Source organism: Papaver somniferum, chromosome 11, assembly GCF_003573695.1.
Source record: "Papaver somniferum cultivar HN1 chromosome 11, ASM357369v1, whole genome shotgun sequence".
In the NCBI taxonomy this organism is placed as follows: Eukaryota; Viridiplantae; Streptophyta; class Magnoliopsida; order Ranunculales; family Papaveraceae; genus Papaver; species Papaver somniferum.
The window spans coordinates 131,800,101-131,816,852 of NC_039368.1; the positions used below are offsets into that span (position 1 = coordinate 131,800,101).

The window sequence follows — 16,752 nt, forward strand, 5'->3', positions numbered from 1 at the left end:
CTTTTCATGTTATAATACAATCATTGTGAATCATCTGCTGTTGAAAATTTCCAAAGAAAACAAACACATGTAATTATTTTATTTTATTTTTTATTTTTTTTTCGACGAACCTCCGCTAAGGGGAGAATTATTCAATCAGTCTTGTGTCTGCATCAACAGTGTTTAATCCCGTAAAAAATCCCGAAGAGGGAATGGAAAGCCAGTTACACGGCGGCTCTACAATCCGGATTGAGAATGTGCAAAGTGGGTCCAAATGCTCTCTCTCATTTTTGGGATATGGTTAGAGATTATGGACTATTTTAATCAGTCTTTAATTTACATATACCGTGTTTAATCCTGTAAAATATCCCGGAAATAAAATGGAAAGGCTGTTACGCAGCGGCTCTATCATCGGAATTGGGAATGTGCAAAGTGGGTCCCATTCTCTCTCAGTTGGATATTATCCGACATTGAAGATCTTTTTTTCAATCAGTCTTTATTATACGTATGTAGTGTTTAATCCTATGAAATATTTCGAAGAGAAAATTGAAGGGGAGTCACACAGTGGCTCTAACATCGGGATTGTGAACGTGTAAAATGGGTCCCATTCTCTCCCAGTTGGATGCTGTTCGAGATTAATTTCTTTTTCCGATCAGTCTTTATTTTATATATGTCGTGTTTAATTCTGTGAAACAGGACATATTCGTTGCCGATTTGAGGTTCTGATGGAAGATACTGTTGAGGTTATACACCAAGTACACACGTGATTCTGCTCTGGCAGAAGTGCACGAGCAATTCAGCTTTGGAAGGACATGAGTGGAGAATTGTCATCGGATTTGATCCAAAAAACACACAGTAGAGTTACCTTATTGGTGAGTCTTGGCAATTACTATCGGGATTGCGAATATGCAAAGTGGGTCACATTCTCTCAGTTGGATTGTATTCGAGAGTAAGGAATTTTTTCAATCGGTCTTTATTTTACATGTGTCGTGTTTAATCCTGTGAAATATCTCGAAGAGGAAATGAAAGGGCACACGGCAGCTCTATCATCAATATTTGGAATGTGTAAAGTGGGTCCCATTCTCTCTTTTAATCGGGATATGGTTGAGACTAAACACGGTCTATTTTATGTATAATCCTGTGAAATATCCCGAATAGGAAATGGAAGGACAATTATACAACGGCTCTACCATGGGGAATGTGCAAAGTGAGTCCCATTCTCTTCACTCGGGATATATCTCAAGGTTCATTTTTCATAATCATATCACTTTTAAACTGAATGACAGTTACACAACGGCTCTACCATTGGCATTGGGAATGTGTAAAGTGGATCCCTAGTATTTTACCCGCCAAGAAGAAACGGAGATAACGGACATTAGGCTAACGTCAAAATTCAAAATTGTCCCTGTGCATGTTTTCTATTGGTAAAAATCCAACGAATTCCAAACTTTGGATGATGAAAAGTCTAACGAGTTTCGAGCTTAAGTTATTGGTATCAATATCTTCGTCCAGTAATTTTACCACTGTACTACCGCGACATCAGGAGTCCAAAAAAATTATCATTTGCGCTTTCCACTTTATTAATAACCTCTTTTTACCAACTACACAAATCTAAAGGAGGGGTGAGGTACATACACTCATCCGAAAAACATCAACATCCATCCACACCTATTCACTTTGTGACATCCACGAACCACCCCGGTCACGGTGGGCTGGTGGTAGTAGGTAAAGGTGGGTCAGTTGAATAACCGGCTCAACCGGTCAATTTGTTAGGTAAGACGGCTGTGTGTAGTAGGTAAACATCGGTCTTTGGTAGGTGAATTACCGGTTGCAACCAGTCATATTTTGTTAGGTAAGACCGTAAGACTAAATTGCAATAGCAGGAAACAACTGACTCGTGTTGGAAAAGTCAAAAGGAAACATTTTCCATGATCTTCCCATTTTGACCTTGTCTTCTCCACTCCCCTGATCCAATCGAGTATATATTTAAACTCACATTCATCTTCTCCACCTAACCCAAACCCAAAACCAACAAGTCTCCTATTTCTACTTTCTATCAAACTAATCTTTCTTTTCACTTTTCTCATCTTATCTCATTAATGGAGACAATTACTGAAACAAAAAAGAAGATCCAGGAACAAATGAAAGAGATCATATTAGAGAATAAGAAACCACAAAATGATGAGGTTGAGATTATTTACAAATCAAAGTTACCAGATATTTACATCCCAAATCATTTACCGTTACATTCTTATTGTTTCGAGAACATATCGAAATTCGGCGACCGGCCTTGTCTCATAAATGGTTCTACTGGTGAAATTCATTCCTATCTTGATGTTGAACGTATTTCCCGAAAAGTTGCGGCGGGTCTTCATCACAAAGTTGGGATCAAACAAGGTGATGTTATTATGCTTTTGTTGCAGAATTGTACTGAATTCGTTTTCGCTTTCTTGGGGGCTTCTTATCGTGGTGCAACTACTACTACTGCGAACCCGTTTTATACTGCAAACGAGATTGCGAAACAAGCGAAAGCATCGAAAACGAAACTGATCATCACACAAGCCTGTTATGTTGATAAACTCAAAGATTTAATGGCAAACAGTAAAAACGAAGACGGAGAAGTCGATATTGATGCTAGTAATAATGGTATTCAAGTTATGTGTATTGACACGCCACCAGAAGGTTGCTTACATTTCTCTGAGTTGACTCAGTACGATGAAACCGAGTTACCAGAAGTCGAAATCAACTCGGACGATGTCGTTGCTCTGCCGTATTCATCCGGTACCACCGGTTTACCTAAAGGAGTCATGTTGACACATAAGAGTCTGATTACAAGTGTTGCTCAACAAGTTGATGGCGAAAACCCGAATTTGTACTTCCACAGTGAAGACGTCATAGTATGTGTACTGCCATTGTTTCACATATATTCACTCAACTCGGTACTTTTATGCGGGTTGCGAGCCGGTGCAGCGATTCTCATCATGCAGAAATTTGAGATTATTTCATTAATGGAATTGACACAGAAGTATAAGGTTTCAATTGCTCCGTTTGTGCCTCCAATTGTTCTGGCCATTGCTAAGAGCCCGGTCGTCGATAATTACGATCTTTCCTCGATACGTACGGTCATGTCCGGTGCGGCTCCCATGGGTAAAGAACTTGAGGATACTGTCAGAGCAAAACTTCCAAATGCCAAGCTTGGCCAGGTATGGATATATTCATTTCACCCTCTTAATTAATTTACTGTTTTGGAGTAATAATTAATCAAGAGAATTAATTAGTTTTTTCTTTTGAAACTTGGAAATATCTTTCACATTAATTTTAGGATCGGTTTCCTTTCTAACTCAATCTTAAACATAGATGTCATCAAACATACAGTTGACCTAATTAATAACCATAATCAATACAGTTCTTAATTCAATACATTGAGATGACAATACACATGAGATAGTAACATTAAATGATAAAAATGTTACCCTTTTAAAACAAACATACCAAAATGCATGTCCCTCTCCGTTAAGGAATTTTGGTAGGTACGAACATAATTGCCCTTACTTTTGGGGATAAAATTCTTCAAACGTAATCTCCTGAGATAATTCCCGAAAGCCGTATAGTTTGCGAATCGAGTTCTTTTTTGGAAACGTATGCGTATGGTACGTGTTTTTTTGGACGAATAATTCACCGAATTACTCATTTGTATGAATGAAACAGGGATATGGGATGACTGAAGCTGGACCAGTTCTATCAATGTGTTTGGCATTCGCAAAAGAGCCTTCGGAAGTAAAATCGGGATCATGTGGAACCGTAGTGAGAAATGCCGAGATGAAGATTGTCGATCCTGAGACCGGTTTATCTCTTCCCCGCCACCAAAGCGGTGAAATTTGCATCAGAGGTGATCAAATTATGAAAGGTACGTCATATCTTCCTGAAACACAGGATCATGCTTTTTGATATTTTTGTTCTTGAATTTCTTGGCATCATGGGTGGTGGGTAGGTGGCTTAAAACTGAGTGCTCTTAGCAATCAAAATCTACTAAGAAAAAACACACTAATTAGGAGGGCCACCAGCCATTATCATTATTTTTTACTCAATTTCTTTGCGATAATGATGAGCACTACTAGCCACTAGAGATTCCTTCAACAATACTAGCAATTACCAATTTATTGGTGATAATTGCGTATTTGGCAACCTGAAGCAAAAGTAGCTTTCAGAATTTAGAAGCACAACAAAACGTATTTTCGGTTCCCCACCTAATTTTTGACTTTTCAACTTTTTTAAATAATCAGTGCACATACTCATTGTTAGAAACGTTTCTGCTGATGGTAAATGTCTGATTTTTCCTTTTTATTTGGATTTAGAGTTATGAAGTTTGAATTTCTTAATGCAAATTGTCTTTCATAAAGAAGAATGTTGGGTAATCCCTTATCAATCTATCTGTTGTACTTAACGACGCTATTTGATTATCAATTATCAGGATATCTGAATGATCCAGAGGCAACAAAAATTACAATAGACAAAGAAGGTTGGTTACACACGGGTGACATCGGGTACATTGATCACGACGAAGAGATATTCATCGTTGATCGTCTTAAAGAATTGATCAAATACAAAGGATTCCAGGTTGCTCCTGCTGAACTAGAAGCAATGCTTATTGCACACCCCAACATAAATGATGCAGCAGTTGTTTCGTGAGTATTTATCTCATTCTTTTTTCAAAAATCAGATAATCAGTATGTCAGAAACTGATTCCGGTCATGTTTATGTCAAAATTCAGAATGAAAGATGAGGCAGCTGGTGAAGTTCCAGTTGCATTTGTGATTAGATCAAATGGTTCTCAAATCACAGAGCAAGAAATCAAGAAGTACATTTCTGACCAGGTAAAAATTTCAACTACCACATAGTAATTTTTAGTCTTTACTAGTAGTAATTTTAGAAATTTCTATATTTCGATTTATTCTTACACTCCCTTTACATCTTGAGTGTAGGTGGTGTTTTACAAGAGAATACACAAAGTTTTCTTCCCTGAGACAATTCCAAAGGCACCATCTGGCAAGATCCTTAGAAAAGATCTGAGAGCAAAATTAGCAGCTGGTTTAACAAATTAAGCTCTAAACTTATAAAACCTGGACTCCTTTTTTCTTTTTTCTTTACTTTGTATTTTAAAATATGGAGGGTATGTAATGTAATTTTAATCTCCCCTTCAAAATTTAATTTGTTTGTTTTGATGATTTGTACCCTTTGAATCTGGAGCTACAATTAAGCTTTGTTGTTTGCTCTCTTTGGGAAACAATGGTAAAGAAAATATGAACAATATATATAATGATAATAATAATTTTATTGTGAATTTTCCAATAAGTTTCTGAACTGGCTAATGAAACTTAAAAGAGAATAAGTTGAATGCCAAGCTGAAGTGTTGAGATTTTAAAGTTTCAGGGTTCAGCATAAACCCACGAAAATGCAAGAGTTGCATCATACAACAGATTTTTGACCGTCTAGCCTGAACTATCCAAGGCAACTTCCCTGACATAAAAGCACTGGCAGGTGCTTTCAAATCTGATAGCAGAAGAACTTGAGCATCCCAATAGATATTGCCCATTCTAATGCTTTGATGACAGCAATGAAACAAATCCATAACCAGAATTACCTCTAGCGGTACCATCACAATATAAAGAGGGTAACTCCAATTTCATCAAGTCTAATCGAAACACGTTCTGCTGCACTCAGTCTCAATGACTTGACACATCTGCAGCCAATGGCAAAGAACTTTAACACCTGTAAGTCATATGTCGAATGCTACATCAATCCCTTCATCAAAATGCTACAATAATGGGTAAATTGAATAATTCTCTGCTTCACTTTTGAGATAGAATGGGTTCACTGCATCAAAAACCATTCTGTCAGGTGAAACAAACTTCAATCAGAAGGCTAAATGCTGTCATTTTTGCATACTTGTTTAACAATAGGACTAAACAATACCCAGTGACATGTACACTGGCAGCGGTGGTGGTGCGAAGATCAACTACCAATGAAGATCGCGTTACCCAAATTTGAGATTAGATCTATGGGATCGACAGATTACTTATCAGTCCTGTGAACACTCTGACGACCAATATGCCCCAATATCCATAGTTGTTAGGAACTAAACATCTAACAGGTTTTATACCTGATTACCTTAGCCCCTAAAGTTAAACACTAGGTGCAATTTGAATCAAAGGCAGACATAGCAAAAATTTGAAACAATCATACCCGAACCAAATTCAGGTGCCAAGTCAGGCAGAAAACACATCATAATAGGTACGCAAATTCAGGCCATAAGTAAGCGAAAATTGATGAAAATGCTTCCAGTTAGGCATGTTGATAAGTAGTCAGCAAGTAATCCTGCTTCCTATCCATTGATAAGTAGTCAACAAGCAATCCTATCCATTGAAATAGAGGGTTATACCCAGCGATCCTTTAAAAGCCTGTCGACCTTCTTCAAGGTCTTTACTGGATAATGACAGGATACATTACATCTATTAGAAAATGATGCAACATGATACATGCACAGTTAAGCTTAGAGATGCAGGCACAGTTGTTCAATATATATTATGCAGGTAAGAGGATCCAGCAGAGTAAAATTCCAAAAAAGTTTCACCTAGTGTAGGTTTATCCGTCTTTGCAAGCATAAACTCATCGCTACATTAAACATAAAAAATTAAAAAAATGAACAGATACCGACTCAGTTAATTCTAGGCCACGTAGTTTGCAAGGTATACCAAAACTGAACTGTCAGAAAGTCATCAAATTAGTTATATTCATATTTTCAAAGACTAAAAGCTCAACTTAACAAATTATTGGGTTCAAATATGTTCACTGAAGTCTGCATCCCGACCTTAATTGAAATTACCTCACCACTTCATTGTTCAAGGAAACAACAAAATGCGGAACTACTATTATAACATAGCTTAACACCATCTTACAGATCAAGCAAGAGACGGGATCGACCACAAATGATGCAATAACCCACAAACAAGATTCCACACATAATAGTCAGGGCACAATGCATTTTAATGAGCTTCAAGTTTTAAATGCTCAAAGTTTCAACAAAATTACCAGTTTAAAGTTATGCATATACATACCATCCTGCCAGATGCTGCTTCGTCCGAGAAGGCCTATTCAAAAAAAAATAAAAATAAAGGATGAACACCTTGGTAGTGGCAATGGATGGAGAATCATATGATAATGCTTTCTCCATCCATTGCCACCACCAAGTGTACACCTCTGACGCATTCCAAAATAACTTATCGATTCTAACAACTCTTGTACTCATTGATCTCTAATATGCCTTCCAGGAACATAAGCCACTTGAGTTGGAGAATCTTATAGATCTCTTTGAATCCTAATTTAAACTCCAATACTGATTTAGCTTGTAACCTAATTAAATTTTGCATATATCTCCTCACATCTAATTAAAAATAAAAATAAAACGATTTGCACATATCTCCTCACATCTAATTACTATCTTCAAAATCATTTGTTGCATGGTGGAATATACTCATCATTCACGGCATTCTCTTGTAGACGGAGGCTCCATTTGGATCCATGATAATTTCTTCATCCATTTGAAATAAAGGAGGATTACCTCTTAAGAGGTTGAATAAGATTTACGATGATAACTAGGTTGGATAATCCAAAGACAACTAGGTTGGATAAGCATGCCACAATGACACTTGTTCGTTGGATATCCATGACAAAAAAAAATGATAGTTGGGTCGAATATTAATCCCCTAAAATTCAGTTAATAGGGAAGCATTGTTATCTTGACTCTCATGTTTGCCAAGTTTTTTTCAAATTTTCAAGTCTCCCAAAATATCACCTCTTCAGGAGAGATTTCAACCATGCCTATTTTCATAAAAAGTCTCCCCATATCTCTAAAAACAACAAATCAATGACTTTCAATTCTAATTCGAATAACAGGAGTGTTAAAGCGACTCTTACAAATTCTTAATCCAATAACATGGAGTTTTAGAGAATTCTTAATCCAAAAGTATGTAATTCTTCCAACAGAGTTAAGAATCTTATAGATCTCTTTGAATCCTAATTTAAACTCCAATACTGATTTAGCTGGTAACCTAATTAAATTTTGTCTAGTAAGATCTCTGATGGTGGGAGATTGCTCAAGTTTCACACATCAAAATCCTTGATGAGAGGATCCAATTACGGATGATATAACAGAGACAAGGATGGATTCTTTGAAGAAGAAGAATATGGTGGCGGAAGCCGGAGAGTTTAGAAACCAGGATTTTGGTTTCCCGGATAAAATGTGAATTCCATAGCGGAGAAGCGGAGATGACTACTTGCAGATTTTGTAGTGGGCCAGGTTCACTGTTTCAATGGAAAACTTCTTATTGTAATGGGCCTTAAGCCCATCATTAGAAGTAAATTTGGGTCACCCCTTATCTGGATATTTATATTAATACCTAAATTATCCTCCTGATTAATTTTGGGTGATGATTAGTTAGTGTTAATAATAGTTAGTGTGATGATTAGTGAGATGATTACGTTAAAGATAATTAGTGAGATTAAAAAGTCAGATGTTTTTTTTTAAAGAAGTAGAATTATTGAGAGAGTAAAGTTAGAGAAGATGGAGAAGAAAAACATGAAAAACGATGGATTTTACCAACCACAACCGGAGGAAGGGTATTTGGGTACCCAGGTAGGCTTCAAACTTAGATAATGTTGGTTGAATTGCTCCAAACTTTCAAAAAAAATGAAATTTTTTATGTAGATTTGAACCAGTTCGGTTACCATATGTCAAGAACATGTAACCGAACACACCTGAAAGTGTAGTTCGGTTACATTTTCCAAACACGCAGGTTACCGAACTCGCTCGTTAATGGAGTTTTTGGTCGTACAACGTAATGTTCGGTTACCTAGGATAAAATGGTAGGTAACCGAACTTTGAACTTAACAATTTATTTGGGTACATCTTGTGTGTTCGATTAGTTCGCAAACTTCAACGCAACCAAGTTCCCAACCGAACTGCAGGTTAAAAGTAACCTAGTGTTAGAAGTTCGGTTGGTTCGCAAACTTCAACATATTTTGCGAATCAACCGAACTGGGCTTATATATGCATATATGCAATTAGGCGAACGTTCGGTTACTACGAAATTTATTTCTTGGCGAATTAGGTAGAGTTCGGTTACAAAGTTTCAAAGGTAGAGTTCGGTTACAAGGAAAACTTAACATTTTTGCGAACGAACCGAACTTGTGGACTTCTCATTATTTTCGGAAACTAAAATTCGGTGATATCCTTATTTTGCGAAGGAACCAAACTTATGGACTTGTGTTGTTCTAATACAACGAGTTCGGTTAAAAGTAATTTTTTGCGAATCAACCGAACTCTGAGTTCGGTTAAGAAAAAATTAATTCTTGATAACCGAACTTTTCTCTGAAAAAAACCCTCCATTAAACCTCTCTGCAACTTCCATTTTCAACTCGTTTTAATGATTACTTCTCATTTATTCAACCAAAAACGAATGACAAGTAATGGATTTGTGAGAATATCTTTGTTAATGTTTTAAATTAAGCTATATATATATATATAGTGGTGGTGGTGGTTGGTGGTGGTGGTAATCAGAGGTGGTGGTGGTAATCGGTGGTTGGTGGTGGTGATAATCGGAGGTGGTGGTGGTGGTAATCGGCGGTGGTGGGCGGTGGTGGTGGTAATCGGTGGTTGGTGGTGGTGATAATCGGAGGTGGTGGTGGTGGTGATAATCGGTGATGGTGGGAGGTGGTGGTGGGAGGAGGTGGTGGTTATATATATATATAGGTGGTTATTGGGTTGGGTTTAAATTAAATTAGGTTAAGGGTAGGTTAGTCATTTCAATGCTTTAGGACACCCCTTATAACTATAGGGAAGGTGACCTAATAGAACCATGGTCCCCTCAAAAAAACCATGGTCCCTAAAAAATCGTTCCATAACAAACTTCGGCTCCCGCCCACTCCAGCTACCGGGGGTGAGCAGCGGGTGAAATCCGTGGATTTGGTGCCACGACCACCTATGTTCGCCCATCTAAACGGCGGATGCTAGATTTTCTCCTCGCACAGTTTACTAACACTGGATTTCAGGTGGTTTCACGTCAAATGACGTGCAGAAGAAAGTTCCAAATGAAATTCGATAATATATTACCTCCGTTTCTGGAAAAGTGTTAGTTTTATTTTTCATTTTAGTCTAAAATTAGGTCAAATTGAAAAAATGAAAATAACATTTTTCTAGAAACAGATAGAGTATTATCTATCACTAGATCTCGCCAAACACGATTTTACCTTATGTTAATTTTTCCTTTTTTAAAGATATACTCTACGAATTATAGCTACGGCTAGGTCTTGGTTGACATGTCCTAGTACGCCGGTATATCATGATATTCTTAGAAGAATTTTTACATACGGCCAGAACTTTTTTATCAGGACTACCTAACTGTAGCTATAATACCTATCTGAGTATCCGACGAGAAACCCAACTGATCTACAATACAATACTGGTCACAGTTGGAACAGCTACCCTGTGCCCCATCTCCGAAAGGCCTACCTGTCCCAAGACTATATAAGTATTGACTGCTCACACGCACTCCTCTTTGCAATGAATTTCAAGAATCCATCCCTGTCGGTGGATATTATTGCGGCAGTGGATGTTATCTCCAGTGAATGTCAACTGTTATTCTGGGACCAAGGCCCTAATAATATCATCAAGTTGAGTATAGTTTTGTAAGTTAAGCAAGTTGCAAGTTAAACTGTGCAATTTTGTGGATAACAATGACTTGTATATTATTAGGTTTTGAAAATTCTTTGTAATAGTTCTGTTCACACATGAAGTTCACTCAGTTGTTAAGAAGTAACAATCGTTTAACTTCATGATCCGAGTCCTGTAATTGGTGCATAAGAACACAATGAATAAACATACATGTTTGAGCTGTCAAATTTTACATTTACTTACAAGCATCTCTATTAATTTGTTTATCGTGGACTCAAGTGCTTAATAGCACCTTATCAGGGTTTCTTCAATTAAGGTATAGTTTTATAAGTAAATGAGCTTAATTTTCATCAAATTCATCGGATAGCTCGTGGAGTGATAACCTGTAAAAGATAAACTATAAGTAAGAGGAAATGCAAATTAAACACTAAAAGGAACACTAATGTTAGCCAATAACAACAAGTGATAAGAGATTCAGTGTTTTCTCATTTGTTCATTGCTTATTCCGTGGTTACATTTTTAAGAGAGAGATAGAAGATTGCGTATACAATTTGTGTATAGTATTGGTAGTGCCGTGGTGGTGCAATGAAAACACAATTCATTGAGGAGATTCATAAGATTTTGCTTCAAGCAACACAACACAAGCAAACATATTGGGAAACAGGTCCAGGAGCGGCAACCTGAAAGCACGTCCCCGATTGAACACCCGAATTCCGAGGGGATCCTACAGGAAGGGCAAGTGATTGACAATAACTATTACAACCAAAACAAGTATTCTGTTGAACCCTATATCCGAAAGGACTACCAGTTCCAGGATTGCAGTAGTTTTTAGTCGATTGACTGCTCACACCTCCTCCTTGTCTGTAATATCATGCCAATCACACAAACAAAACAAAAACAAAAATGTAAAGGAGAAAATTGTTAGCCAGAAAACAATAACAATCAAAACAACAACAAAATGTTCCTGATATAGTTCAATAGCTACAAATGTAGTAGAATGAGCACTTACCGAGAGATGAAAGGAATCAAGACTAGGAAAAGCAAACCAAAGAAGAAAGGAGAGAGAGTATTCTTTGCCATAATTCCAATATTATTTAGGAACAATGAGCTTAAGAAATGTGAGATTATACCTAAACCATCAAGGCTTTATTTATAGAAATATGTATATGAAAGTCAAGAGACTGTATAATGCATTCATGACCACATGGTGTACAACTCAAGTCAGCTCATTTAAAAGTATTGATTGTTATAGATATTCACCGGTCAGTAAATATTCTTGGATTTTAGAAACTATTATCTATTCTATTATATAAAGCGAACTAGCCTTACTATAGCAGGGTGAAGCTGCAAATTATGTGTTCTAATATTACCCTTATCTTCACACGATACAATGGAAAATGGAAATATAATTTAAGGGCAAAATGGTAATATTACAGCGCAAAATGGAAAATTTGATTTTTCATTTTTTGTTTCTGGCTTTAGTTACCATTGTTGGATCCCAGAGAAACTTTTGATGAGAATCAAAAAATAAAATGCCAATCCCAAAAGAAGAATTTTGAAAATTAATGGAAAGATGATATAATGTTTTTTAGGAAATTTCTGATATATAGCCCTCGAAAATGATTGTTTTACACTTGATAATCAAACAACAAAAAGAAGTTTGTATCAAAATCCAAGAAACCACAGTAATAAAACCTTTCCATCACTTGATCTGTATTTGGTTTTCTTTCTTTACGGTGATGATGAGGAGATATGATGGTGGTGGTGCGGCGAAGACACAAAAGACTTATAAGAGAAAGGTTGCTTTTGCGTGGACGGAGAAGTAGAGATGATTTGAGTTATGACTCTAGAGAAACCTAACACTACCCTCGCTCTAAGCACGTGCGTATGCACGTGCCCGACACTTGTTCATATAAAATGCGTAACCCTAACCACTAGCAATATCCGGTTTTGCATTTTATTGTCTTTTGTTAGACTTCGTCCCAAGTGGCATCTTTAATCGACCAATTTTTGTTACACAAGTTGCATCTCATGCTCTTTTAAGTTCTTACGTGACGAATCGAGATGTCAAGGCGTCCCTAATTGGCTGGAGTTAACTGAGAAATACTCTGTTAAAGTAATTTTTTTTTTAGGAAAAGGAAAAACAGAGTTTATTTCTCTTTTTTCTGGTCTTCAACACAACCAGTGTTTCGGAATTTTCACAAATAATGAAATCATTCAATTTTGTAAATTAATGGAAGTATCCAGACCAAACAAAGGAAACAATTCTGATCAAAACAAAAGAAAAAAAAACAAAGGAAACAATCCTCACCCATATGTTCAAATCTCTCATCAAACTTCACTGTTCATCATCGAGTAGAATTAAAAATTTGGGTGATCAATTAGATCGTATTAATAGGGAAGGTGGCATTTGTTGTTGATGTCCATCATCGTGAACCTCATAATTAGGCTGTTCTTTTCTGTTTCTTCATCACTCATTCATAATCTTTCCTTTTAATCTCAGTAACTTTCTTTATTAAGAATGATGATAACACGATTTGATCAAAAATTGAAATTTAATCAAAAATGGAGAAAGCATAAAAGTAAAATCAAATACATAATCAGTAGAAACTATGGGAATCTCATCACTGAAATACATAATATTGTACTAATGATGACAAGAATCGTCACTGTATTGAAGGTTTTAATAAAAACTAAGAACCCTTAAACTAGTATATAAACTAAGCAGAAAATCCTATCTTTTCCCATTTTGCAATCTCATCTTCTTCTTTTTTTTAATCTTAAAACCCGTTAGATGATTATATAGATAGAAAAACAAAATGAAAGTTCTTCCGGAAGAAAACTCGAGGTTTCAATTTCTGGGTAACAAAAAGACTTATTATTTTTTGGAAACGAAAAAAAGACTTGATGATAGAGAGAGAAAAAAATAACTTCCGTACTTAATTTTGGAAATCAGTTTTTTTAAGAGAAATAAATCTTTTGAAATTTACCAAACCGGTGCTTTGTATTCAACGAATAAGGAAGGGAGGAACGTGCTTTTTTTTTACTCGGTCAAAAATGGATTGATTAAAAAAGCGAAAACACAAAGGGGAAGGTCTCTGGAGCCTTAGTCAGAAAGCCAAAGAGCCTATTTGAAACGATAATACAAATTACCAGGCCATTCTACAGAGGGACTGAAGGCCGGCCTACCCTCATAAAATTCAAAGATGTCTTCGGCAAGCAAACAGGTCCTCTTGGCCAAGGCGTCGGCAGAAAAATTGACTTCCCTATAGCTGTGAACATAGCGAATGTTGAAGAAGAATTGTTTCGCTAAAAGCCATTTATGTCTCAGCTGCCAAGGAAGTTCATTTTTCTGAAAGGCCTGTATACAACTCATCGAATCAGAACGAATGCAGGGATTTTTAATGTCCCACTTCTGAGCCACAACTGCTCCATAGATAACAGCTGCTATTTCCGCATAGAAATTGGTCTGCCAGCCCAGACCAACAGAAAGAGATCCAAGGACCGCTGAGCTTGGATCGCGAAATATAACTCCTGAGCCTGCTTGGCCTGGGTTACCCATCGAGGCTCCATCGAAGCAAATCAAGATTTCTTCAGGATTAGGGGGAGTCCAGCTTATCTCCACCGGGATGTTGACCTTGCAAGCTCTGTGTTGCACTCTGAAGTAATTTAAAATCCTCAAGTCATCTTGAGTGTTGTGCATATGCCCTTTCATTCGGTTAGAATTGTCCCGTATTGTTTGATAGACCCTTCCTTTGAAGCCAAGCCAGTTCACCGGAGTATCATCAAAGTAATTTCTGTTTCGAGTCTTCCATAATTCCGTTGTGATAACAAGATTTGCCACAAGCCACAGGTCTTTTATCATCCTGCTACGGCCCTTTGCAGCCTTGTAAGAGTTCACAAGGTCTTCGCTGGGATTGATATTGAAGAGACCAGCTAACCAAACCCAACTCCTTTTAGCAAATCTACAATGCCAAGTGATATGGCTGAGAGACTCGCAATCTCTTCGGCATAGCCGGCACATCGTTGGCATGCTTCTACCAGTGATTTTGATCATTTTATCCTCAGTTGCATAACACTGGCCCATCCATATCTTCCAATACTGCACGCCCAAAGTTGGATGGACCATCTGTTTGTAAACAGGACCGCTGTTGGATGGATCTCCCCTGACGCTTTGATTACAGCCTTGGCAGATTTCACCGAGAAAACCCCCTTCTTGTCCAAGTCCTAGATTCTGAAGTCTTCACCTCCAGGAATAATTGGAAGCTTCCCCACATCTATGCCACAATGAGCCATTAGACTACTAGTTGAGGGTGGAATTACCCAAGACCCATCCTCGATAATGTCACTAACCCTTGCCTGGAAATTATTAGGGCCTTTGGAGGAGAGGCCCAACTTCCCAGCAATCGAGAAGTCCCCACACCAGTTGTCAAAAAATAAAGAAGTATTTTCACCAGTTCCTATGATCGATCTTGTGTGCTTTTGCACAAATTTGTAAACTAGCTTGATGCCCGGAAAAATAGAAGAACCCAGCTTGTAGTCGATTAGATTGCCATTGTTTTTGAAGTACTTGGCTCTCAGGAAGCGAGCCCAAATCTTGTCCGAATCCCTGATGGAGACCCAAAGCTTCATCAACATAGCCTTGTTAACGTCCAAAAGCTTCTTGAGGCCTAGGCCACCTTCCTTTTTGGAACAAGGAAGGGAGGAACGTGCACCCCGGTTATCTAGGGCTGCACATAGATGCACTCCCCAAATGTGTCTAAATTTTGTTTTCTCTTAAATATTGTCCACACATTTGTTAATCATTATCCAAAAAGTTTAAATTAAAATGAAATTTCAAACACGTCTTAATTTTTACTAACAATTAAACTTAAATTCTTTTTGTTATTCAAAATCAAAATAAACCCAACCTTTTTCTTGTAATCATACTTCAACATATAAATCATAAATCTTAGTTATAATTCTCACATAATTATAAGCCTTAATTCTTACTTTTCCCCCAAAACAAAATAAATCATAATTCTTATTTTTTCTCTAAAATGATATTTTCTTTTTTCTTAATCATGATAATATTAAAATTAATAAAAGTGTATATTCTAATTGTTTCAGTCAAAATTTCCACAACAACATCAATCAAAACGGAATTAATTTAGGATTTGATTGTTTTCCCGATCATATTCCTAAAACTCCAAAAAAAAAATCTCTAAGATGAGTCTTCTCGATCATGATTGCACCAATATTGATCGAGGATATTGATTATTCTTCAAAAACATTAATCATGTCATATATCTAAGATAAATTTAATTATAAAAAAATTAGATAATTTTTTTTTATTTAGAGATTTTATGATCATCTTAATATTTCAGGTTATGTATAATAATTATGTATGGTTTTGCAGATTATGTGTAATGATTTTAAAGATTTGTTTAGTTAGATAAAACATTAGGGGCACGGGGGAAGAGGTTGAGGAAGAATTAAATGAGCATTTTCACCTTGGAATACCCGTTGCTTAGTATTAAATGATATTGGTCGTATTAAATAATTTTGATTTGATAAATGTTTTTGATATTCCATTTATACCCTTACATTTGAATCTGTGTTAGTATTAAGTACTAATTGGGGATAACTAAATAGGAGACGGGTCCCAGGGAATTATTTCACAAGATGTAATAAGTTTTCTCCACCTTCGGACTGACTCATAAAAACGGTATAGATTTTCTAGAAAATATCAAATGCATCTAGGTAATTAGTGTTATCCGTGAACCGAAAACCCTCAACCTGATCGTCTTCTTCTCCGACCTTCTTTCCCTTCTCTCTCTAAGAATTCTCGACGTCAATAAAACTGATGGTTTTTTCTTGATGTGATCTCATCAAATCATTCGTGGTACAATGCATCTCTATTAAGTCCTTGGTCAAGTAAAGGGACACACGGTTGATGCAGAAATAATACAACCATGTAGATTCCAATCATAACTCCATGATTCTTTGTCTCTCTCTCACTGTTCTTCGACTTTTTTTGGATTTTTTGTTTAGTTTTCAATGAT

At 36.7% G+C, this 16,752-nt stretch overlaps 3 protein-coding genes across 4 annotated transcripts; 1 reads left to right on the forward strand and 2 right to left on the reverse strand.

The window, feature by feature from the left end:
• The first annotated feature begins 1,982 nt into the window (after positions 1-1,982).
• LOC113320805 (4-coumarate--CoA ligase 2-like) lies at positions 1,983-5,328 on the forward strand. 2 transcript variants are annotated; one of them, XM_026568697.1, is made up of 6 exons: positions 1,983-3,182; positions 3,688-3,886; positions 4,451-4,664; positions 4,751-4,853; positions 4,962-5,090; positions 5,124-5,328. In XM_026568697.1, the coding sequence occupies exons 1-5, from the start codon at positions 2,079-2,081 to the stop codon at positions 5,079-5,081; spliced, it is 1,740 nt and encodes a 579-aa protein (XP_026424482.1). In that variant the 5' UTR covers positions 1,983-2,078; the 3' UTR covers positions 5,082-5,090; positions 5,124-5,328. The 2 variants fall into 2 exon arrangements, with proteins under 2 accessions (XP_026424482.1, XP_026424481.1); XM_026568696.1 differs by having other exon boundaries at positions 4,962-5,328.
• A 5,843-nt stretch (positions 5,329-11,171) lies between these two features.
• On the reverse strand, positions 11,172-11,811 carry LOC113321161. Its single transcript, XM_026569048.1, has 2 exons — positions 11,718-11,811; positions 11,172-11,569 (listed from the first exon to the last, which is right to left on the reverse strand). The coding sequence occupies exons 1-2, from the start codon at positions 11,786-11,788 to the stop codon at positions 11,335-11,337; spliced, it is 306 nt and encodes a 101-aa protein (XP_026424833.1). The 5' UTR covers positions 11,789-11,811; the 3' UTR covers positions 11,172-11,334.
• A 3,124-nt stretch (positions 11,812-14,935) lies between these two features.
• On the reverse strand, positions 14,936-15,346 carry LOC113325188. The gene has a single exon (XM_026573401.1). It carries the CDS (start codon positions 15,344-15,346, stop codon positions 14,936-14,938), a length of 411 nt encoding a protein of 136 aa, XP_026429186.1.
• Between the last annotated feature and the right edge of the window lie 1,406 nt (positions 15,347-16,752).

Bases quoted from the DNA above. Each gene is read 5' to 3' on its own strand.
- LOC113321161 (XM_026569048.1), bottom strand. From the start codon at position 11,788: ATGGCAAAGAATACTCTCTCTCCTTTCTTCTTTGGTTTGCTTTTCCTA. The intron at 11,570-11,717 runs GTAAGTGCTCAT...ATGATATTACAG, and splicing joins TTGATTCCTTTCATCTCTCG to ACAAGGAGGAGGTGTGAGCA.
- LOC113320805 (XM_026568696.1), top strand. From the start codon at position 2,079: ATGGAGACAATTACTGAAACAAAAAAGAAGATCCAGGAACAAATGAAA. The intron at 3,887-4,450 runs GTACGTCATATC...ATCAATTATCAG, and splicing joins AGGTGATCAAATTATGAAAG to GATATCTGAATGATCCAGAG. The intron at 4,665-4,750 runs GTGAGTATTTAT...GTCAAAATTCAG, and splicing joins AATGATGCAGCAGTTGTTTC to AATGAAAGATGAGGCAGCTG.
- LOC113325188 (XM_026573401.1), bottom strand. From the start codon at position 15,346: ATGTTGATGAAGCTTTGGGTCTCCATCAGGGATTCGGACAAGATTTGG.